Source organism: Rhinoderma darwinii, chromosome 6 (assembly GCF_050947455.1).
Source record: "Rhinoderma darwinii isolate aRhiDar2 chromosome 6, aRhiDar2.hap1, whole genome shotgun sequence".
Taxonomy (NCBI): domain Eukaryota; kingdom Metazoa; phylum Chordata; class Amphibia; order Anura; family Rhinodermatidae; genus Rhinoderma; species Rhinoderma darwinii.
This window is the reverse complement of record NC_134692.1, coordinates 132,752,577-132,777,189: the sequence shown is the minus strand read 5'-3', so window position 1 is coordinate 132,777,189 and position 24,613 is coordinate 132,752,577. Positions and strand designations below refer to the sequence as shown.

Here is a 24,613-nt window from a genome sequence, read left to right as displayed (position 1 = left end):
TGTGGCTTTGCGGGAAAAGGCTTCTGTGGCTTTGGCTCATATTGAAAGGTGACTATTCTGAGTTTAGGGAAAAAGCAGAGAAGGCAGGTTCAGCACTGCACCAGCATTTTCTCCACCGCTCAACTAGTATTCTGCTTCTGCTCAACACTAACAATAAATACTATATCTTATTTCAACCCGTAATTGGATATTACCAGTGACAGAGGTCATGCAGATGGTATATTTATTATTTCCTACAGACAAGATATTGCTCAGTTGTCAAAATGTTAATTGTATTACTATAGAGTTAAATGGTATCTAACGTAAAGGATTCCTACCAGAAGAAAAGAGTATAACGGGGCATGAGGGTATGTGCACACAAACTCAAAAACGATTGCAAATACGGAGCGGCTTTCAAGGGAAAACAGCTCATGATTTTCAGACGTTTAAGCCACTCGCCATTTTCGCTGTTTTTTTTACGGCCGTTTTTGGAGCTGTTTTTCTATAAAGTCTATGAAAAACGGCCCCAAGAACGGCTGAAGAAGTGTCATAAACTTATTTTTCGAGGCCATTTTTTTACGCGACCGTTTTGAAAAACGGTCCGTCAGAACAGAATGCTGTTTTCCCCATTGAAATCAATAGGCAGATGTTTGGAGGCGTTCTGCTTCCGATTTTTCAGCCGTTTTTCGTGACGTTTACGGCCCAAAAACGTCTGAAAACACTTTGTGTGAACATACTCTTACTGTACATTAAAAAATGAGGAAAACGTTTTTTAAAATCTTCCTTCTAGGCCGAGATGTGATCACTAACTTATCAACTAAAAGCCTGAGGCTGCACTACTGGGAGATTTTGGTGACATCTTCCATTCTGATTTCTGTCAGGTGCAGCATGGAGGCCCTGTGTGGATCCAAACCATTAATTGTATTGCTTCCTGGCTATAGTTAAAGAGACTATTATACAAAATGAATATTGAGGACTTTCCACATATGTATCTTCTTATCGCTTTGGAATTTCAAATGAAACATTCCCTAGCAATGTGGGAGATCATGAGACAGGAGAGTATATTTTAGGGTCCCTGTGCAATATATAACATTGTAGCTGTGAGGGAGAGAGTGGAGAAAGTGAGTGGAAAGAGAGAGGAGGGAGTGGAGAGAGTGTGTTGAGAGAGAGAGAGAGCGTAGAGATAGAGAAAGAGTGAGTAGAGAGGGGAGTGAGTGGAGAGCGAGTGAGGAGAAAAACTGGAGAGAAAGAGTGGGGAGAGAGAGAGAGAGAGAGAGAGAGAGGGAGAGAAGAGAGAGAGGAGAAAGAGTGGAGAGAGAGAGAGAAGAGAGAGAAGAGAGAGAAGAGAGAGAGAGAGAGGAGAGAGAGAGAGAAGAGAGAGAGAGAGGAGAGAGAGAGAGAGAGAGAGAGACGAGAGGCTGGGTTCACACGAGCATGTTAGAATGCTAGGAGTCCCTGCCTCTCCGCGGAACTACTGTCCCGTACTGAAAAAAAGATTACAGTACGGGACAGTTGTCCTGCAGCGAGGCAGGGACTCCTAGCGTCGTACATAACTATGATGCTAGGAGCCCGGCTCCCTGCAGTGTGTTCGGTCCGGGACTTGCGACCGAAATACGTTCCGTCCATTATGGACGTAACATGCTTGTGTGAACCCAGCCTAAGAGAGAGAGTGAAAGAGACTGCAGCTGCAACCTCCCCCTCCTCTGTCTTCTTTTTAATGTTTTTCACTAGGTGGAGTTTTTGGGGACTGAGGAGGCTTCTGAGCATTTAGAGAGAGGGAAAGGATAACTACAGATTGCTGGAAGATGAGAACAATGTTTCTTAGTAAATAGACTTTATAAACATTTTGATTCAGTTCCCAAAAATTTGTATTTCTTCAGTAAATAAATGGCTGCCAGTAACTCCATTACATAATATTTTTTTTTAGAAGCCAGCTGTATTATGAACATCTTACGCCTGTGATTGAACAATAGATGTATAGTGAATATGCCTTAATTATTTGCCTTCTCTAATTTTCAAGCCCAATTATCACTGGTGTGCAATAAAGGTTTCATCAATGTAAGATTATGTAATAACTGGAGATTTTCCCTTTTGTTATCACCAATCATCAGGAGATTATAGTAGCGGCTCACTGGAAAAAAACTACTTTTATTTGGTAAAAAAATAAATAAAAATAAAATAAAACAAAAGCACACAAAAGTGCATATAGGTTCTATGGTATATTCCTCAATATAGCCGCTGCCATCTGCACCCGATCCTAGCAGCACGCTTTATAAGCCTCTCTGATGAGCAACTAATATCAATGGAGGGGCTTTTTTTCCGTTACTTACATTTACTAAGGTCACTATCCGGTTTAGCTAAAGGTCCCAGTCCTGACTGTTGGAACGTCTTTCAGAGAGATCATCCAGCTATTTGCCAGTATAGGATTAGAAGCTTCACGTGTCTTGGAGCAGGGTGTGCCAGGGCACTCTTTAGCCTTTCATAGATACCTGCCATGTTGAGCCATGCCCATGAGACCTATAGTTTATTTTAACACATTTTTTGCATTTTTTTTTTTTTTATACCAATACAAGTGTGGTAGGAAACCAAAAGTACCTGGAAAAGAGAAGTGAGAACATTCAAACTCCATTAGATGTTGCCCTGGTTGAATGCAAATGGAGAACCCTAGTGCTACAAGGCAGTTGCGCTAACCACTGAGCCACTGTCATATAAACTCTTTACTACTCAACATGCCATGAAGGGTAAACCAACTAGAACCTACAACGTTATAATATTGGTTTTTCTGACTTGTCTACTTGTTAAGGTATAGGGGGTAAATTAAACATTGCTGGGTCCTATAGCGTACATGTGTGGGCCCCCTCCACATATGCTCACCCTGCAGCGGTGATCCCCGACCAGTGGCTTGGGAGCCACCTGTGGCTCTCAGGCCGCCCGTCTGTGGCTCCCCAACTTTTGGCAGCTGCAGATACTATTGTACACTAGTGGCTCTAGTGGGACCAGCATTGTCTTAGCATTACTAGAACTTGGTATTAGTATAAAAAGCCAGATCACCAAATCATATCTTTGGATAGGCTTTTTTTTCTTTTCATATTCATTGTGGTTCAACACCATCTGCTGCACTTCTGTGAATTTCGGTTACAACCTACAAAAGGTTGGGGACCTCTGTCCTGCACGGATCAGTTATAGTGGTTCCACAAAAAGAAGGGAAGGAGACTGCAAATCTTTGTATGCGTGATGCAAAGGACGCTGGGACTTGGAATGACTCCCGGCTCTGCCATTTCTGTACTATGGCCACGGCTGAGGCACTGCGGCTAATATATTTTTCTTGCAGCCATTTCATGTATAGATACAATCCACGAAGAGCTTACAATCTTTTTTTTTTTCCCCCACAAAATAAATGGAAATGAGGCGTCATTCAAGGTCACAAATGATTTGACACATGGAGTAATGTTAGAGCCTCCAGTGTGTCTTTGGTTTAATGCCAGCGCTTTTAACCACTGCGCCAGTTTTTTCTCTCATTGTAAATGATACCTGTTTATATGAAGCTCTTACAGTTCTGGTGTGTATCTGTCTGTGTGGGGCTGTTAGAAGTAGATCTGGGGTCTATCTGTCTTTCAGGAGTTGTGATGAATAGATCTGGGGTGTATCTGTCTTTGAGGGGCTGTTTCCAGCAGTTCTGGGGTGTATCAGTCTGTAACTAGAAGTTTTGGCACAATGATCACATCATATTCCGTATATATAACTATGTTTAGTTTTTGTACTGGAAGTATTTTGACTGTTATTTTTTTAATCTCAGCTGGGCAACCTTTCAACTATGTGCTCTTAAAAGAAAGAGCGAGAGAGACGTCTGGCACATTTAACCCCTTTGCTGTAAAGGGATATGGTTCCTTATACGGATAACCCTGGCGACGCAAATGTGGAGTGCTACACAGAAGTGTGCATTTAGTGGTAATAGATATTAGATATGTATGTGCAGACCTGCAATGTTGACAATCTAATGTCTATGGGCACTAGGTGTTGGGTGATTGGAAAAAAAAAAAGGATCTCCCTTTTTTTTTCCAGAAACGGCGCCACTTATGTCCATAGGCTGTGTCTGGTATTGCATTACTTATTGGAACGGGACTGAGCTGCAATACCAGCCACAGTCCATGCTAGAAGTAGCGCTGTTTCTAAAAAGAAATATTTAGACCTTTTTCTCTAATCTCATACAACCCCTTACAGTATAGGTATAGATAGGTTTGAGATTATCTGTAATTTAGAATTGGTACATTTCTGTTTTTAATGGCAATGAGATAGGAGGATGCATGGACAGGATGTTTGATTGACATGTATGTTCTCACAATCAAGACATTATTCTTTGTTATTGGAATAAGCATGATCAAATATACTAATAAGCTGTTTCTTTTCCCGCTTTAGGGTTGTGTTGCTTCTTCCGAAGATGCTTCATCTGTTACTCATTTTCTCATTTTTTCCTGTGCTGCTTCATTCGGCATCGGCATCGGCACCGGCCCCTTTTTCTGGCCAACCACAGAACCCAATCCCAGACCCCTGCTATGATGAACATAGCCTTCCGCGTCGCTGCGTGCCTGAGTTCGTTAACGCAGCCTTTGGAAAAGAAGTCCAAGCCTCCAGCACTTGTGGACGCCCAGCCACCCGCCTGTGTGATGCTTCTGATCCAAAGAAGGCTCACCCGCCCTCCCATCTGACTGACCTTAACTCAGCAGTGAACATGACTTGCTGGAGGTCAGAAAGTTTCCCACGTTATTCACCACAAAATGTCAGCCTGACCCTATCACTGGGAAAGAAGTTTGAGGTGACATACGTCAGTCTACAGTTCTGTTCTCCTCGGCCTGAGTCTGTGGCGATATTCAAGTCTATGGATTATGGCAAAACTTGGGTTCCTTACCAGTATTATTCATCACAGTGCCGCCGGCTGTATGGGAAACCTAGCCGTGCTAGTGTCACCAAGCAAAACGAGCAAGAGGCACTGTGTACTGATGGACACACAGATCTTTACCCACTCACTGGAGGCCTTATAGCCTTTAGCACCTTAGATGGAAGACCCTCAGCTCAAGATTTTGACAACAGTCCTGTGCTTCAGGATTGGGTGACTGCTACTGATATCCGTGTGGTTTTCAGCCGTCCCCACCTCCAAGGGAACAGAGATTCTGAGGTATCTGAGGATGGTCCAGGTTTCTTCTACTCAGTTGGAGAGTTTCAAGTGGGTGGCAGGTGCAAGTGCAATGGGCATGCCTCTCGCTGTGGCAAAGACAAAGAGGGACGGTTAGTTTGTGACTGCAAGCACAATACAGAGGGACCAGAATGTGATCGATGCAAGGCCTTTCATTATGACCGACCATGGCAGAGGGCCAATGCCCGAGAAGCCAATGAGTGCCTGGGTAAGTGTGTGATGGAAATGCAAATTGATTTGTCTCCAAACCCTTTTGTTTTTTTACTTTGTTCACCAAAGAAAAGTCTTGAATATTTGAGTTACACAAAAACATTTAAAAGGTCAAAGTTTCATAAGACTTGAAAAGATAAATATTGCCTTGAAGGGTATAACGGATTTATGATTCATGGTTTACAACAACTAATTACAGATATTTAGATTATATTTCGTTGACTCTATAGTCATGCACAAGCCAAGTTTTTATTCCTCATAAGGCAAAACTAGTTCAATTTATAAACCCAAGTTAGCTGTCATGTACGCTCATCCTTGCTGTCTTTCTTCAGAGGTTGCCAATACCTTGATAATAATCTGACCTCTGAATTCTTGTCTACTCGCAGGTGCTACTTCCCAATCTAATCTTTATAACTTACTAACGTATTTATTTATTCTCTAAATATTAGAGTTCCCCAACCAGTGGTTCGCCAGCTGGTGGCTGCTGCAGATACTAATCTCCACTAGAGGCACCAGTGATGTCATAGTATTAATGAAAACTTGGCACCAAGGTCACCAAATCACTGGCAGTTAAAGAGGTTGTCCCATCAATGAAAATGATTGGGTTAGGGCCAGTTTCACATCAGCATTCGGTGTTTCCATTGCTCTGCTCCATCAGAGGAGTAGAAGGAAAACACTGGAAGCGCCAGTTCCATTGCATGATGGACACGATCAGCGCAGACGGAACGCATTGTAGGGTTTGCGTCATGGTGTCCACTGTTTTCCTGGAAACAATAGCTCAGCATGCTGTGCTATTGTTTCTGCCATTTTGGACCAGATCTGTGACGGAGGCTCCTAACCCAGATGGGAACAGGCCCTTATGGCAATTTCCCCCTACATAATCAGTTGTATGCCAAGGGTCGCGTGAGCATGGCATTCAGCGATCAGCTGATTGCTGTGTCAGATCCCGTATTAAAGGGCTTATCTGTGATGAGACAACACCTTTAACAATAGGGTAACACTATCTGTTATATTTGGAAGTGGCTTGTGAGCCAGGAAAGGGTGTTGGACCTCTATTGTATAGATTATGATCTGTAGCTCATGACTTTTTCTCTGTGTTCCCTAGTCGGTTTCTCTTCTGTCTCTTCCCTATGATCTGTGCTTTTTTCCCTTTCATCCATACAGCATGAGTCTCTCTCTTCACAAAAGCCTTTGTCCTTTCTCTATACACTTCATGCAGCCTGTCTCTTTTCTCCTTACCTTACTAGAAGCATGCGTTTCATCACCAACCCATCCCTACGCCATCTTAATTCCATGCAGTTTCCCTTTTTTTTTTTGCTGTCCATTCATCGCTCTTTTGAATAAGTCTTTTTTTATTCTCTGCAAACTTTCACTTCCCCTTTAATTTCGATATCATGTCCTTCTTGGGTTCTTGCCGTTCTATTTTGCTCCATACATTTCTAGCAGAATTTTCCTAATTCCTACTTGCTCCTACGTCACGCGTGATCTTATTTATCATGATATATTGTATTGCTTTCCTATTTTCCCCAACTATATAGCCTTTACAGTCTTTTCTCTTCCAGGGGAATACCCCCCACCCTACGCTCTCTGTAACTTTTTAACAATGACACCTCATCCGCTTTTCTGAACAGATGCTCTAATTAGCACCAATTAAAGGAATCCTCTCTAGTCTTAGCGGGAGGTCCTCTTGCAAGGAGTCTCTCCCTATGTCTCTACTCAGTTGAAAAGGAAGCATCTGTGTGGGCGGTATCTCGCAGCATCAAACAGTGGCCAGGAAAAAAAAATTAGTGATATTGTGCCAATATCAGGAAACCCTACACCTGAGAAACTTAAGATTCTGAGTCATATATACAGATCGTGCCTGCGCGTTCATAACGCAGATGCATTTTCATAACAACACGCTGACATTGTGCTCCGCAGTCTGGACTGTAAAGTTAATTGGTTTATTATCTGTTAATTATAGAAATTCCAAAACTCTTGCCATTGGCAACCGCTGAAAAATGCTGAGGAATCTTAATGAAGTGGAAATTGTTGCCAATATTGATAGCAAACTTGCATATGCCTGGCAGAGCAGCAGCGTTTTACATCAAGGAGTTGGTATAATGACCTCTACAATTATCTTTGTACCGAGGGACTATGTTTACAGCATTGCTGCTCAGTATTTACTGTATGAGTGGATGCCTTTAGGCCTAGTTCACACTGAGTTTTTTTGCTGGCGGAAAATATCTGCCTCCAAATTCCTTCAGGAATTTTAAGGCAGATTTGGACCTGCCTGCACCCTCTTTGCCACAATTTCTGGCCGCGGCCATTGAGCAAAAACTGCTTTCCCTGCCTCCCAATGATGTAGTTCGGAGGTCAGAAACGGAAATGCCTGAAGAAAGGGGATGACGCTTCTTTTTCCCCAGGAGCGGTTTTTTCCGCTCACAGGAAAAGAACACCTCTGCCTCCCATTGAAATTAATGGGAGGTTGAACATGCGCACTAGCGAAGATATTTAGTTCAATGAGGAGAGGTAGAAAGTCTTATCTACAGGCACAACAAAATCATCAGGCATTTTGAGATCCAACATGGCCAATTCTCGTTTCTCCTGCTATCAAGAAATAGTCGGAAGGCCACAATACACATTAATTCCCATCATTCGGGGGTATCTGCTAATCGGAGGAAAAATCGATGGTACCAAATCAATAAAGGGTTTGTCCAAGCTTAGAAAAACTGGTCTAATTTTGCCAGAAACAGAGACACTAGTTGTCTATAAGCTATGTCTGGTATTGCACCTCATCCCCATTTATATTAATACTGTAATACCAGACACAGCCGATGGACAAGAGTGGCGCTGTTTCTGGAAAATCATTCCCTTATTTCTATAGCTGAACAACCCCTTTGTCGTGGTGTCCGCTCCCCCATACTTATCTCCTACCAGCGTCTTCTTCCTCCCGGTCAGCGTCACTCCGCTGCTCTCTGTCTTTCGGCTGCCCACGCCGCCGTTGCTCTAAACTGGGTCCAAGTGCAGGCGCACTCACCCTTGCTTTCTTAAAAGGGCCAGCGCGCACCAAAATTTGAAATTCCATCTGACCCTAGGTATAAAAGCTCTTCCCTCTCTGGACTCATTGCCAGAGCAATTTGGGTCCTCTAGTGTTAATGCTATTTCATCTATTAACCTAGTGTTTGACCTTTGCCTTTTCCTTAGACCATTCGTGCCTGCCATCTGCCCTGACCATTTGCTACCATACTCATGGTGAACCTCTGCCGCCTGCCCTGACTATTTGCTACATTACCCGCAACGACCCTTTTGCAGCCCTCACTGACATTTTGCTCACCAGACCACTCTGCACCTGTTACATAGTTACATAGTTTGTACGGTTGAAAAAAGACACATGTCCATCAAGTTCAACCAAGGGATGGGAAAGGGGAAGTGGGATAGGAAAGGTGAAGTAAAAAATTTCTACACATAGGAGCTAATATTTTTTTGTTCTAGGAAATTATCTAAGCCTTTTTTAAAGCCATCTCCTGTCCCTGCTGTGACGGCTCCTGCGCTCGGCTATTCCATAGATTCACAGTTCTCACTGTAAAGAAGCCTTGTCGTCTCTGCAGGTTGAACCTTTTTTTCTCCAGACGGAGGGAGTGCCCCCTTGTTTTTTGAGGGGGTTTTACATGGAACAGGATTTCACCATATTTTTTGTATGTGCCATTCATATATTTATATAAGTTAATCATGTCCCCCCTTAGTCATCTTTTCTCAAGGCTAAATAGGTTTAGTTCTTTTAATCTTTCCTCATAACTTAGATTCTCCATGCCCCTAATTAGCTTCGTTGCTCTTCTTTGTATTTTTTCCAACTCCAGGGCATCCTTTCTATGAACTGGAGCCCAGATCTGGACTGCATATTCTAGATGAGGCCTCACTAATGCTTTGTAAAGTGGTAATATTACATCCCTGTCCCGTGAGTCCATGCCTCTTTTGATGCACGACAATATTTTGCTGGCCTTTGAAGCAGCTGATTGACACTGCATGCTGTTATTTAGTTTATGATCTACAAGTACACCCAGATCCTTCTCAACAAGTGACTCCCCCAGTGTAGCTCCCCCTAGGACATATGATGCATGCAGGTTGTTCGTACCCAGGTGCATAACTTTACATTTATCTACATTAAACTTCATCTGCCAAGTGGACGCCCAAACACTTAGTTTGTTTAAATCAGCTTGCAATTCACGAACATCTTCCATAGTCTGAACTATATTACATAGCTTGGTGTCATCTGCAAAAATAGAAATAGTGCTATTAATCCCATCTTCTATATCATTAATAAATAAGTTGAATAATAGTGGTCCCAGCACTGAACCCTGGGGTACACCACTTATAACAGGGGACCATTCAGAGTAGGAATCATTGACCACAACTCTCTGGATACGGTCCTTGAGCCAATTCTCAATCCAATTACAAACTATACTTCCTAAACCTATAGTCCTTAATTTACCCATTAGACGTCTATGGGGGACAGTGTCAAATGCCTTTGCAAAGTCCAAAAACACTAAATTCACAGCAGCCCCTCTGTCTAGGCTTCTGCTCACTTCTTCAAAAAAACAAAATCAGGTTGGTTTGACAGCTTCTGTCCTTTGTAAAACCGTGCTGGCTGTCACTTATAATACTATTTATTGTCACATAATTCTGTATATAGTCCCTCAATAGCCCCTCAAACATTTTCCCCACAATTGATGTTAAGCTTACTGGTCTATAATTACCCGGCGAAGACCTAGAGCCCTTTTTGAAAAAAGGGACAACCATATTTGCCCTGCGCCAGTCCCTTGGCACTATACCAGTCATGAGAGACTCTCTAAATATTACGAAGAGGGGGACAGAAATAACTGAACTAAGCTCTTTAAGAACTCTAGGGTGTAACCCATCTGGTCCCAGGGCCTTGTGTACATTTATTTTATTTAATTTAGCTTGCACCATATCTACATTCATCCAATTCAGTATATCAACTGATAGATTAACAGCACTGGCACCGGCTACATCAGCTGCTCCTTCTTCTGTTGTATATGCAGAGCTGAGGAACCCATTTAGTAACTCTGCCTTCTCTTGATCCCCTGTGACCAACTCCCCATTACCACTATCTAAGGGTCCTACATGTTCAGACCTTGGCTTTTTTGCATTTATATGCTTGAAGAATTTTTTAGGATTTGTTTTACTATCCTTGGCCACCTGCCTTTCATTTTGTATTTTTGCTGATTTTATTAAGCTCTTTATATTTTACAAAGACTACAGCTGTACCCTCAGATTTGTATTTTTTAAATGCCCTTTTTTTGTCATGTATTGCCCCTTTCACAGAAGGTGTAAGCCATGTGGGGTTTAATTTTAGTCGTTTATATTTGTTACCGGTAGGAATAAATTTTGCACTATAATTACCCAAAGTAGATTTGAAAATCTCCCATTTATCATTTGTCCCATTATTTAACATTAGTTCTTCCCAGTCTATATCCTGAATTGCAGACCTCATCCTGGGGAAATTGGCCTTCTTAAAATTAAGTGTTTTTGCCCTCCCAGCCTGTGTTACTATATTGTGATCACTGTTACCGAGGTTTTCACAAACATTGACGTTGCCAACAAGATCTGCATTATTAGAAATGACCAGATCCAACAGAGCTTCAGCTCTAGTCGGGTCTTCCACAAACGGGCCCATAAAATTTTCCTGCAACAGGTTGAGGAAATGTCTCCCCTTTGCAGTTGAAGCCGAACCATGACACCAATTAATATCCCGGTAATTAAAATCTCCCATTATCACAACAGTACCCGCCTGTGCAGCCCGCTCCATCTGTTTATATATTTGACCTTCTATCTCTTCAGTTATATTGGGGGGTCCATAGATGACACCAAAAGTAATTTTTTCAGTGTTTACCTCCCTTTGTAATTCCACCCACAATGTTTCAACCTCCTCACAATCTTCACCCTCTAATGTCTCATTCACACTCACCTTCATATCGCTTCTCACATACAGACATACACCACCACCTTTCCTATTTGCCCTGTCTTTCCGAAACAGTGTAAAACCCTGTAGATTTACAGCCCAATCATGTGAAGAGTCCAGCCATGTCTCAGCAACACCAACTATATCTATATCTTCTTCCAGTATCAAGGCCTCCAGCTCCCCCATTTTGCTTGCTAGACTTCTGGCATTTGTGAACATACACTTTAACTTGCCTTTAAATGCAAGTTGCCTTTACGTCAGCCATCACCAAGGGAGAATATTCTGGGGTAGCGACCTGGGGTTCCCCTGCAGCAAAGTCCACATCCATGTACAGGGGTTAAAGGAACGGGTTTCCCTTAGACTCCGCTCCTCGAAGTAGCCCCAAGTCCATGCCTTGGTGAAAAAGTGGGTTCACACCGCCCCCTGCTGACCCAGTGACAGTTTATTCCACAGGTTCCATGACACCTAGGGCTGGGCAATTTATCGAAAAATAATCGAAATAAAAAGTGAAACCGAAATAAGGGCATTATACAGCGTGGAAGTCAGTTATAGAAGCATTATACTGCGTGGAGGGCAGTTATGGGGGCATTATACTCTGTGGAGGGCAGTTATGGGGGAATTTTACTGCATGGAGGGCAGCTATGGGGGCATTCTACTATGTGGAGGGCAGCTATGGGGGCATTATACTGTGTGGTGGCAGCTATAGGGGCATTATACTCTGTGGAGGGCAGCTATGGGGGCATTATACTCTGTGGAGGGCAGCTATAGAGGCATTATAATGTGTGGGGGCAGCTATGGGGAATTATACTGTGTGGGGAGCTCTATGGGGCAATATACTGTGTGTGGCAGTGTCAGGGGGTATATTATATACAATAGCATACTGCAGGCTCAGGAGATAAATATTAATTCAATCACGTAGAATGCAAAAAGGAGTGCGGTCTAAATAATCGTTTAATAATCATAATTGAGGTTACCTGTTAAGTTAATCGTTATTTTAGTTTAGGTCATAACCGCACAGCCCTAGTGACACCTTTTAATAATTTGGCACTATTGATTTGACCGATTATCAGTGTTAAAATAGAATCAGACTGTCTACTGCCACCCTAACATATAGTGATCAGCTATGAGCAGAGATGAATTTCTGATAGCAAATGGAATAGGAATTTTTTTTTTTTTTTTTTATTAACGCTAACAAACTAAATCCTATAGCTAACTATTCTTTAAATAACTGAGACCTAGTCAGTAATAGATTCACTATCATTTAAGTGTATGCCGGAGAGCATTTGGTGATGTTCTGCAGAGTTTAGGGGAATTTTTTGTTACATGAAAGTAAAACGCCAACTGAGGTCCAATATCAAGGTCAGTCAAAGGTCACAGCTACGGATTAATGTCTGCCATTACAATGTCCTTGGATAGTCTCTTAAAAGCAATGGGCAACCCCAACAAGGTTAGAAAAACATCACCAATGAGGTTAGTGATAATTGCTTTAATTAACCCAATCCCTCTGCCACTGTTGGAACAAGACTCCAGCTGTCCTACAGAAAACATTGTGTATGTTCTTCGGGCTAGTATGGATTAACTATCTAAAAATGCTTGGATGACTGTGCCTCGGGAGCTGCGGAGGAACCACAACCTCCAGCAATGCCTTACAGCCAGAAGCCTAGCAGCAGCACACATTGCTTACATCTGATTTATATCTTCTACTGCTGCTACTTTTTATAAGAAAATAAAACATGTTCAGAATATCTGGAGAGTATTTATGTTAATTTAAGTAGCAAAGCACAAAACACCTATTTTATTACATCTCAGAGACCGGTACCTCTCCAACAAAAAAAGTAATATTGCTGTGTTATACAAATCGCCTGGAGCTACCATCCACCATCCCCCTCCAGATATAGAATAGATTATATATATGAATAGATATACACAAAACACACAGACACACACAGACACACACAGACACACACAGACACACACACTAGTCCTCAATGAATTAGAATATCATCAAAAAGTTAATTTATTTCAGTAATTCAATTCAAAAAGTGAAACTCATATCTTATAAAGATTCATTACACACAGAGTGATCTATTTCCAGCATTATTTTCTTTTAATGTTGATGATTATGGGAACAGTTAATGAAAACCCAAAATTTAGTGTCTCAGAAAATTAGAATATTATATAAGCCCAATTTCAAAAATGATATTTAATACCGAAATCTTGGCATACTGAAAAGTATGTCCAGTATCTGCCCTCAATACTTGGTTGGGGCTCCGACTCTGCATGAATTACTGCATCAATGCGGCGTGGCATGGAGGCGATCAGCCGGTGGCACTGCTGAGGTGTTATGGAAGCCCAGGTTGCTTTGATATCGGCCTTCAGCTCGTCTGCATTGTTGGGTTTGGTGTCTCATCTTCCTCTTGACAATACCCTATAGATTCTCCATGGGGCTTAGGTAAGGCGAGTTTGCTGGCCAATCAAGCGCAGTGATACTGTGGTTATTAAACCAGGTATTGGTACTTATGGCAGTGTGGGCAGGTGCCAAGTCCTGCTGGAAAATGAAATCAGCATCTCCATAAAGCTGTCAGCAGAGGGAAGCATGAAGTGCTCGAAAATGTCCTAGTAGACTCTGCGCTGACTCTGGACTTGATATAACACAGTGGACCAACACCAGCAGATGACACGGCCCCCAAAGCATCACTGACTGTGGAAACTTCACACTGGACCACAAGCAACTTGGATTGTCGCGTCTGGGACCTTAATTTCCAAATGAAATGCAAAATTGACTTTCATCTAAAAACAAGACTTTGGACACGGAGCAGCAATGTTGGTCCACTGTGTTATATCAAGTCCAGAGTCAGCGCAGCGTCTAGCAGGTAATTTTCGAGCACTTCATGCTTCCCTTTGCTGACAAGCTTTATGGAGATGCTGATTTCATTTTCCAGCAGGACTTGGCACCTGCCCACACTGCCGAAAGTACAATACCTGGTGTAATAACCACAGTATCACTGCACTTAATTGGCCAAAAAATCTATAGGGTAATGTCAAGAGGAAGATGAAACACCAGACCCAACAATGCAGACAAGCTGAAGGCTGCTATCAAAGCAACCTGGGCTTCCATAACACCTCAGCAGTGCCACAGGCTGATCGCCTCCATGCCACGCCGCATTGATAACACCTCAGAAGTGCCACAGGCTGATCACCTCCATGCCACGCCGCATTGATAACACCTCAGCAGTGCCACAGGCTGATCACCCCCATGCCACGCCGCATTGATGCAGTAATTCATGCAGAATCGGAGCCCCGACTGAGTATTGAGGGCAGATACTGGAAACACTTTTCAGTAGGACAATATTTCGGTATTAAAAATTATTTTTGAAATTGGGCTTATATAATATTCTAATTTTTTGAGACACTAAATTTTGGGTTTTCATTAACTGTTACCATAATCATCAACATTAGTAGAAAAAAATGCTGGAAATAGATCACTCTGTGTGTTATGACTATAAAATATGAGTTTCACTTTTTGAATTGTATTACTGAAATAAATTAACTTTTTGATGATATTCTAATTCATTGAGAAGGACTAGTGTGTGTATATATATATATATATATATATATATATATATATATATATACACATATACACATACACTAATGCAAACAAACACTGGAACCTGCTTTCCAGGGTAGCAAAACCCGGCAATAATATGGTCAGTTTGGTCTTTTCTATGGGGCTTCTCTCTTCTATGTACAGTACTGGGCAGTGGGGCTTGTTGGCAAACCCCTCCCCTAGCACACATGCTCCACAAGCCCATAACCACCCCTAACTACACCCCTGATTGATGTGACACCGTGTCATAGGACTACAGAGATGTCATCAGCCCAGGAGATAGAAGGCTTCATTCACGATTGTGTTGGAGCCTCTATTCCTACCATCAAATCTGGCAGAATTGGAGACAGTGAAATATTCTTATCAAACCTACAGAAACCACAACAGATGAGTGGGGACCACCAGGCACAGATGGCATCTGTCGTGAACAGATCTAAGGCTACATTCACACGAGCGTGACATATTTACACACGTTAAAAACGCACGTAAATCTGTCCGTGTGCGTTGCGTTTTGCAACAGTGTGCTTTGCGTGTGGCATGTGCTTTTCACTCACTCAAAAGCACTTTTTTTTCCAAATGTAATTGATGCGTGAAACATGGACGGCACACGGATTTGCATCCGTGTGCGGTCCGTGATTTTCCCACACCCATTGACTTCAATGGTCGACTAGGTGCGCGAAAATGCACCAATATAAGACATGCAGTGAGTTTCATGGAACGGACTCTCGCTGCGTGAAAACTCACGCATGTGTGAATAGCCCCATTGAAATCAATGGGGCCGTGTGCTGTGCGTGGCTTCAACACACAAGACACGGACGAGAATCACGCTCGTCTGAATAAGCCGTAAAATACATACTTTTTTTTTTTTTCAATATAGGACTTTAACTCAAAACCCACTGTCTCTAAGACCCAATCTGCAAGGCGCAGATGTGATTTTAATGTATTGCTTCCTCACACCTCTATGCACCATGCAGTCATTTGTCTTTCCTAATGTTTCCGCTGGGTTTTGATAAAGATAATATATGAGCCCTTTTAAAAATTCCTAACGCTGTGTGTGATTTATACTCTCCTATAGGAAACCGGCGACTTCTCTCTGAATATGTTAAATGCTTGTCATGTGGCCATTAATCCTGCTGGGTTATTACAGTCTATGCCATTAACTATATAGCTAAATCAAAGCACTCAGTTAGGTAACATCAATTATGATTTTTAACCCATTTCTTGCTGTTGTGAGCCAATGCACCATTAACACTACCAGAACAGATCAATTTATTATTAGCAATCCTTCAGGGGAGAATAACCTCCATAAAATGGTATCTGATGGCGCACGCTACAATTTATTTTTCTGATGTTGTCACAGAATGCCCCCCAAAAAGCTCTGTATGAAATTGGAGGCATACTGAGACACCTATAGAATTCTATGGGTGCCCTATTACGAGTCGTGCGTAGCTGTAATATGTTTTTGTGCATTAAGTCTTAGGCCCCATGTACACGACCGTAAATTAAATCCGCAATTGCGGATCAAGATACGGATACATTTATTTCTATGGCGCACTAACACCTTCCCGTATATTTACGGGAAGGTGTCCGGGCCGTAGAAAGGATTTGCAAAAAAAAGGTCATGTCCTATTTTTTTAATTTACAGACTCTGCTCCTATACTTTAGAATAGGAGCACGGCCCGCAAATGCAGGTGACTGTCCGCGGCCATCTGTTCCCGTAATCACGGATCGTGATTACAGCAATGGCCGTACTGTGCAGCTCATTGGATGCCAAATGCAACCAACACCTACATTAATAACGTGTGACGTATAAACTTGTAATAAATAAATTGTGGCGATGTAGTCTAAAACCAATGACTTGTAAAACCGCAGGAAAAACCTGCTCTATGAATATCACATTTTTATTTACAATGAAAGTTTACCAAAGAGAATAATTATGACCGTATAAACCACAAGCTTTGCTGTAGTGTGAGGCGTCCATACAAACACACTTCTCACAATGATAGCACTAGCGGTGGTGGGCTGGCTGGCTGGCTGGCTGGGGCGACTCTATTACCTAACATTAGACTTGTGATTATACGATCATGCAGCTCGTACATAAGGCTGGTTTTGTAATGATGTCTGTTCGAGTGAAACTACAGTCACCCTAAATAATTGTATCTATTGCAGAAAAGACGTTCTTACATTGTCCTACACATCTTGTGCTATAAACACAGAACATCAAAGACTTATCAGTAGGAACTAGCCGAGCCTCTTCATTCTCCCTTCTGAATTTGCTCTTAGACATGTTCACGATACCTACAATACAAAGAATCTGATCTACCTGATGCACCTAAAAGGGTGTTATTATTTTCATGAGTATTGCTAATTTGGGTCAGTTCACACAGGGTGTTTTGGCGCTGATTTTGCCGCGTAAACTGTGTCAGAATCAGTGGCAGCAAATGGCCCAAATCGTCCCCCACTGATTTCAATGGGAGGCAGAGGCGGCTTCTGGCCGCTCGCGGAAAAAACAAATGCTGCATGCTCTTTCTTCGAGAAGTTTCCGTCTTCGATCTATTAAAATCAATGGGTTTTTGCATTAGATTCAACAGCAGTCGGCAAAAACCCTGCAAAAGATGCGAGAAAAAAAAAGCGTCAAACTCTGGCAATTCAAAATCAGATTTTTTTTTCTGCCTTTCAAAAAACTCAGTGTGAACTAGGCCAAAGTATGCATTTTCTTTAATGGCTGGAGACAGTGGCCATACACTTGGCAGAGCCTGTACCAAGTTACAGAGTGTGCTTGCTGCTCCGTACTACAGACCTGTAGGCTCTCCGTGTACCTGCCTACAGCACATGTTAAGGAGATTTTCTACCCTAAAAGAAATGCTTCTAGGGAAGAATACCTTCATATTACGGCATCCAATGAAGCATGCCACAATTTTTTTCTTTTGGATTCATATGTATGAAATTTAAAGCACATGGCAGTACAGTAGGGCCCTATAGGGTACCATATGGGAGGTGGTCAAGAGTCATAATACGGTTGCGTGCATGAGAGATCATTCCTAAAGATAATTCCAGCACTTGTACACTAGAAAGTCTGACTTTTTCTGCTTGTTATCACCATAATATTAACAGGGAATTTCCCATGTGGGTCAATGCAAGAATGCAGTCATGGCGGAAATTGATGGGCTAGTCCAAAAGTAAGATATCTACATATAGAGTGTATTGTAGGAACATTATAACCAATTTTGAATACATACTAGACGGTTCATCTGATTTATGTGGAATCTTTAGGTCTATGTCTGACTAAGGTAGGTCTCATGCACATGTCAGAGCAGTGAGCAGGAGACTGTATGGCAGCACATGGCGCCCCTGCAACTCTGCACTGGGTCGCTGTAGGTACTCCATGTGCCGCTGTTTAACACTACGAGCAGTGCCGCGTTACAGAATTATTCTCGCGATGCCACGATTTTTTCGGTAAAACTTCTGCATGAATCCTAACGAAGATAGAGACATATGAAGGTACAGTAAGGCCCCATAAGATTCATCAAAAATGTGAAGGGTTATATGGTAAACGAACATCACAACTGGCTGTAAGTGACACATTGATGAAGACCACCCAGCTTCCGTCCTGTGAAGTAATACTAATAATGTCATCTTAGCCGCTCGTTGTAGATTATGTTCCGGTCACGCTCAGTTCTGCCGCTCTCTTGGAGAGGTGGACCTCATGACTGGACAGAATGCCCTTTCCTTAATAAATTGCTCCTCTCTTAGGATGCTGTATTATTTCTCTGACATGTTAATGAATTTCACAGCATGTCTGGAAAAACTCGCACCTTAGCTGAAGGTTTTCAGGAAGGGGGGAGAGAGGGAAAGGGTGGGGGGCCTAGCATGCTAAAGAAAATCTTGTTTTCATTATACCCTGCCCTAAAAAAAAAGTTAAAGAGGTGGAGATGGTCTGCAGAGTTTGGGTGGAGGAGGGTGGGGGGGGGGGAGGTGTGGGCCCTCACTGTTGGTTTTTATAAAGCACATGTGGCCTATGAAGCCATCAGGCCCCCAACAGCTGTAAAATGGTCTGAAATTAGAAATGAGTTTCACAGCGCATGATAGATATAACAGCTCTGGCATACAATCTACACAAGCCCATTATACTACACCAGGCCAGAACCAGTCACAAATACCAGCCAGGCTGATCCTCAAAGGCTAGCAATCGCAACAAAATATTTTCTTTTTCTCCGACTTTCTATTTGCCTCCTTCTTATTAATTCCACCGTGTCTTTCATTTCTAACATTCTGACCTCCGCAACACCTTGCTCTGTGGGGTAGTGAGAACACCCAGCATCTGGAGTACAGATTGTATATAGAGTCTGCTGCAGGTTTTAGAAACAAACACCCATTTACACTAAAGCTATACACAGACATATATTATATGACCCAATGAAACAAAATCATTAGCATGGAACATGTGTCTCTGTGTATTATATCAGTGTTCCCTAACCGGTGGCTTCCCAGCTGTTATAAAACTACAACGCCCATCATGCTAGAAGTTGTAGTTTTGCCGTAGCAGGAGAGCCACAGGTTTGGGAACATCTTACCTCCCTGCACCCTCTACTTGTTCAGTGTCTGCTTTGGAGATTTGAAGTGTTTGCACTAGCAGATCGCATGTGCATCTGACACACAGCGTAACCCTACTAATAATCAAATCTAAAATTATCATCTTAGATTTGATCATTAGTAGGGTAAAGGCCCTTTTACACCGGCCAATTATCAGGCAAACGCTCATTCATAGAACACTCGTTACCGATAATTGCCCTGTGTAAACACGGCAGCAATCAGCAGATGAACGAGCGTTTGCCCGATAATTGGCCCATGTAAAAGGGCCTTTACACTGTGCCCACTGAAATCAATGGGATCTGCATATAATGCATGGACATGCTGGGTTCTCCAGTGCGAGAGACACTCTGTGTGGCTGCTCTACGATCTAACTAATTGATATAGTTCCTTCTATTAATGCAAAATTCCTTAAGACCAGTTTCACACACATACAGTTTTTGGCTTAGTTTTTTTAGTTAAACACAGAAGTGGGCAAAGGAGAAAGGAGATGCATCAGATCTTTGAATCTTATCATTAGCAATGTGAAAATCAGCACCATAAAAAAGACCACTATGTAACACTTTTTTTAAAATAAAAGAACCCACACAAAAGACCATTTTCCTAAAAAACGTGCGTTTTGTTTATATGCGATTTGTTTTTGTGCAAATAAAAAGCTAGACAAAATGTGTGCATAATGTAAGCCTAAAACAGTATTTACAAAAAGGAGTTTCTAAAAATCAGAAAACCCCAACACAAAACTTTTTATAATGTTGATAACTTAGTCATTATACAGTGATTAGGCTTTATTAACATAAAACTGGAAAACCTAGTTTTATCAGTATAGATAGGAGTGATGTCTCATGGGAGAGAAAATCCCACCTCAAAGGAGGAAATGAGAAATATGCAAACGTAAAGTGCACAATAATCTGTTCGGATTTCTTCACTTTATACTATGGTCACAGATGAGACCAAAACAGAGGAAGAAAGAGACACTTTTGGTTGGGCAAATCATATCCTAAGAAGAACATTAATTAAAAATAATTAAACAATGAAGTAAAAAATAAACAACAATAATCTAATAGTAGAAATAGAAAATATTTGTTTTTGAGGACATCCTAAAATACCAACCCAAACATCTGGTGATTTGCTGACCTTTTAGTCACAGACTGAACTTTATTTTTCTCTCCAAATAGCAAAATAACAACAGTGACACCTGCTGGTTATACCCTGCTAGAAGTAGAAATACAAAGATAGATAAGTAGATGTGAGATGGAGAATAGATGATAGATAGATAGATAGATAGATAGATAGATAGATAGATAGATAGATAGATAGATAGATAGATAGATAGATAGATAGATAGATAGATAGATAGATAGATAGATAGAGATAGATAGATAGTATTTAGACAGATGCAGCTTGTTAAAATCCATCACCGTATAGACAGATAAAAAGGACTATATATATATACACACACACACACACTGTATATATAACACAGCCACACACGCAGAAAGACATTAAAACAGACGGAGACAAGCACACGCAAACACAGGTGGACTATGCCAAACACACACATGGACACACACCCAGCGACAGACATTCCCATACAGACAGTGTGAGCTCTGACAGCTGTTTGTATTAGAGGGCTGCGGTGCATACCTGCTGCATACACAAAATATACTGTTTTGACAGATTTGCAGTAAACCCTTTCCAGCCAGGAAGAATTTAGCGACACTGTGATGAAGGAAAGGGGTTAAAATTAACACGGTCCTGGAAAAAGCTTCAGGAGCCGAGAAGCCATTCAATCGTTATGTAATCATCTATGAAAGTGCACCTTCACTGCCTCTCAAAAACACACTATGGCTACTAGATTTGACCAAGTAATTCGACCTTGAGATGCAAACTTAGAATATCCTTCTATATTTGCATACTTTTAGAAATAAAATAAAAAATATGGTAGAAAAAGTGATGGTTTTGCATGCTAAATAACTACTAAATTGCCCCATAAGGATAACAGACGGGGGGACTGGGTAACGGGTAATAATCAAGCTAAGGGCAAAATGGCCTAATCTGGGTATACAACCATGGAGTCACCAGCTATGAATGCAGTCACATACGTCTATCGGTCAGATATTGAACAAGAATTCCCACCTTTTAACTTTTACACTTAAGACCTTATTCACAAGACAGGGTCCGAGTGTCGGCCGATAAAAAAGGCAGTTTTGGACCGTTTTTCCCGGCCATTTTGCATCCGTTCCGGGCCATGTTGCAGTTTTTTCCCGGCCATGTTGCATCCGTTTTTTTCCCTGTCCGTTTTAAAATCGGATGAATTTCATTTGTAATTTTTTGCCGCACACTTCCCTCAGTAGATAATGCCACAGCTCCCCTGTAGGTAGTGGCACACAGCCCCCTGTAGGTAATGCCACACAGCCCCCTGTAGGTAATGCCACACAGCCCCCTGTAGGTAATGCCACACAGCCCCCTGTAGGTAATGCCACAGACCCCCCTGTAGGTAATGGCACACAGCCTCCCGTAGGAAGTTCTACACAGCACCCCCCCCATAGATGGCACCCCCCCACACCTGTCTGTAGATAGCACCACCGTTCCAGGATAAGTCCCTGACTTCACTGTCCATATATGGACAGTGAAGTCAGGGACTTCTCCTGGAGTGGAGACACAGGCCACAGGGTCGGGGATTGCACTTCAGAAGTGCCTGACGTCACTGTGTCCATATATGGACACAGTGACGTCAGGCACTGCTGAAGCGGAATCCCCAATCCCTGGCCACAGGCTATGTTCACACGGGGTATTTTGCCGAGTTTTTTGACACGGAAACCGCATCGCAAAACTCGGCAAAAACGGCCCGAAAATGCCTCCCATTGATTTCAATGGGAGGCGTCGGCGTCTTTTTCCCGCGAGCAGTAAAACTGCCTCGCGGGAAAAAGAAGCGACATGCCCTATCTTCGGGCGCTTCCGCCTCTGACCTCCCATTGACTTCAATGGGAGGCAGAGAAAGCGTATTTCGCGCTGTTTTTTGCCTGCGGCGCTCAATGGCCGCGGGCGAAAAACGGCGCGAAAAACACAGCGAAAATCGGCGTGCAGGGAGAGGAATATCTGCCTCAAACTTCCAAACGGAATTTTGAGGCAGATATTCCTCCTGCAAAATACCCCGTGTGAACATAGCCTTAGGCCGACAAGTTCTATACATTACCAAAAACATACTTCCGTCAGTCACATGACAACGCAGTTACAAATATGAGAGACTAGTACCCAGTGTTTTATTCAGCAATTTTCCTGTGGATATGCCATAAATGCTTTGTAATACCCTTTTAAGCGAGTCTGAGCTGCAATATCAGACACAACTCATGGACAAGAATGGCGCTGTTTTTGTAAAAAAAAACTAAAAAAAACTAGGGACTCTTCTTTCTAGTCTAGATCATCATAAAATGAACAAAACAATATATGGGGCAAAGGATCGGTCTATTGTGTGTCACTGACGCTGCATCCCGTATGTGATTGGCTAGGGTCCCCGAGGGTCGGATTCCAACAGCTCACACATTGATAGCCTATTCCAAGGACAGAACAATCCTTTGATATTTGCTGAATATTGTCTGTGGACCTATATCTTATGAGTTAATATTGAAAAACTCTGTATACTATTATCCATATTATTTTGAATCCCATTTTCTCAAAATGTTAAAACTTATAGGAATTAATGATTTAATTATTATTTGAGACTTTAACTATTTTCTTCTACCTGCGAGTAGAACTGTTCACATATATTTTCTGATGTCTCAACTGTTTAATAAAGACATATTGAAACAGAAAAACTCTGTATACTGTATATATTATTTCTCTAACCATCCATTATCTTTACATGTCCGCAGCGTGCTCCTGTAATCTGCATGCCCGCCGCTGCCGCTTCAACATGGAGCTATACAAGCTGTCAGGAAGGAAAAGTGGTGGAGTGTGCTTGAACTGCAGACACAACACAGCAGGCAGGCACTGCCACTACTGCAAAGAGGGCTTCTACCGGGATGTCAGCCGCCCCATAACCGACCGCAGAGCTTGTAAAGGTAAGACGGGAGGCTGAACGGATAAATATCCGATTCTTCTCTTATTTCTCAGTCTAACCTGGAGACTTGTTGTATGTGGCGGGCCAATCTTCTTCCCCATGGCTCTCGACAGCTGTTCTTGTAACATCATGACAATAGGAGGTGACAGGGAATACTTGTCGAGACCACAGTCCTACCACTGCTAACAGATGACAAGCCATTCAATAGGCCACAGTTCTCTCTGGATTGTCATTTGTCATTATAGAGCCTCATTCCATGTCAACTCCAAGTCCGAGAGATGTGAGGAGGCACTGATGATCTCCCAGGTTAAAAATTGCCTGAAATTGGACCAAAAACGGTAAAAAAAAAATGTTTAATTCCCACCGTCTTTGCATTCAAACTATTGCCACCTGGCACCAGATTAACAAAAGGAAGTGCCAAAGCCAAGTGCCCTCCCTGCCCCCGTACAGCAATTATATTGTGATCATTGATCCCTATGCCTGCCACTGCTGTGAGGAGCAGCTTTAGAAGCTTAGTTCTGACCGCCAGGATATTGCACGTGCCTCCTATATACCATCCTAATTGGCACCTGTGCTTTGATCCAGCTTTGTCTTAGAACCAACGTATATTATCCACTTCTGTAATTTGTTTCTAGTTCCCTCCATCAGTTTTGCCCCCCAAAATCTGCGCTACACCTCCATTCTCTATATTCCCTGAACTTTGCATTCTTCTTGCAGCTTCCTAACACGTTCCTTTTTCCACAGTTAAAATGAATTAAAAAAAATAAATCCTGGAAAGAATTTCCATCTCGCTTTTTTCCTGTCCCATAACAAGGTGGCAATTAGTTTCTCCTAATGAGCCCTAACGTGCCCCCTCCCCCTCTCCTCCTTTTCTTTTGCCAGTTTACTATTGGCTAAATGATTCTACCAGCTGTAAGTTTCCCCATTTGGGTTAAATTCCTCCCATTTTTCACACGGAAAATACAGCTCCGTCTTTTAAACAGCTGCAGCTGAGGTAGCCGCTGTGAGGGG

General features: G+C 42.3%; 1 protein-coding gene and 1 long non-coding RNA gene across 7 annotated transcripts in view; one reads left to right on the top strand and one right to left on the bottom strand.

Moving 5' to 3' along the window:
- Positions 1–24,613, bottom strand: part of LOC142655820 (uncharacterized) — a 326,804-nt gene that overhangs the window by 157,830 nt on the left and 144,361 nt on the right. The gene's annotated exons all lie outside the window — the stretch shown is intronic.
- Positions 1–24,613, top strand: part of NTN3 (netrin 3) — a 68,986-nt gene that overhangs the window by 15,993 nt on the left and 28,380 nt on the right. The window contains exons 2-3 of the mRNA XM_075830410.1: positions 4,396–5,378; positions 23,415–23,603. Coding sequence (XP_075686525.1) covers positions 4,418–5,378; positions 23,415–23,603 — 1,150 coding nt within the window. The 5' untranslated portion in view covers positions 4,396–4,417. The remainder of the gene's footprint in view (positions 1–4,395; positions 5,379–23,414; positions 23,604–24,613) is intronic.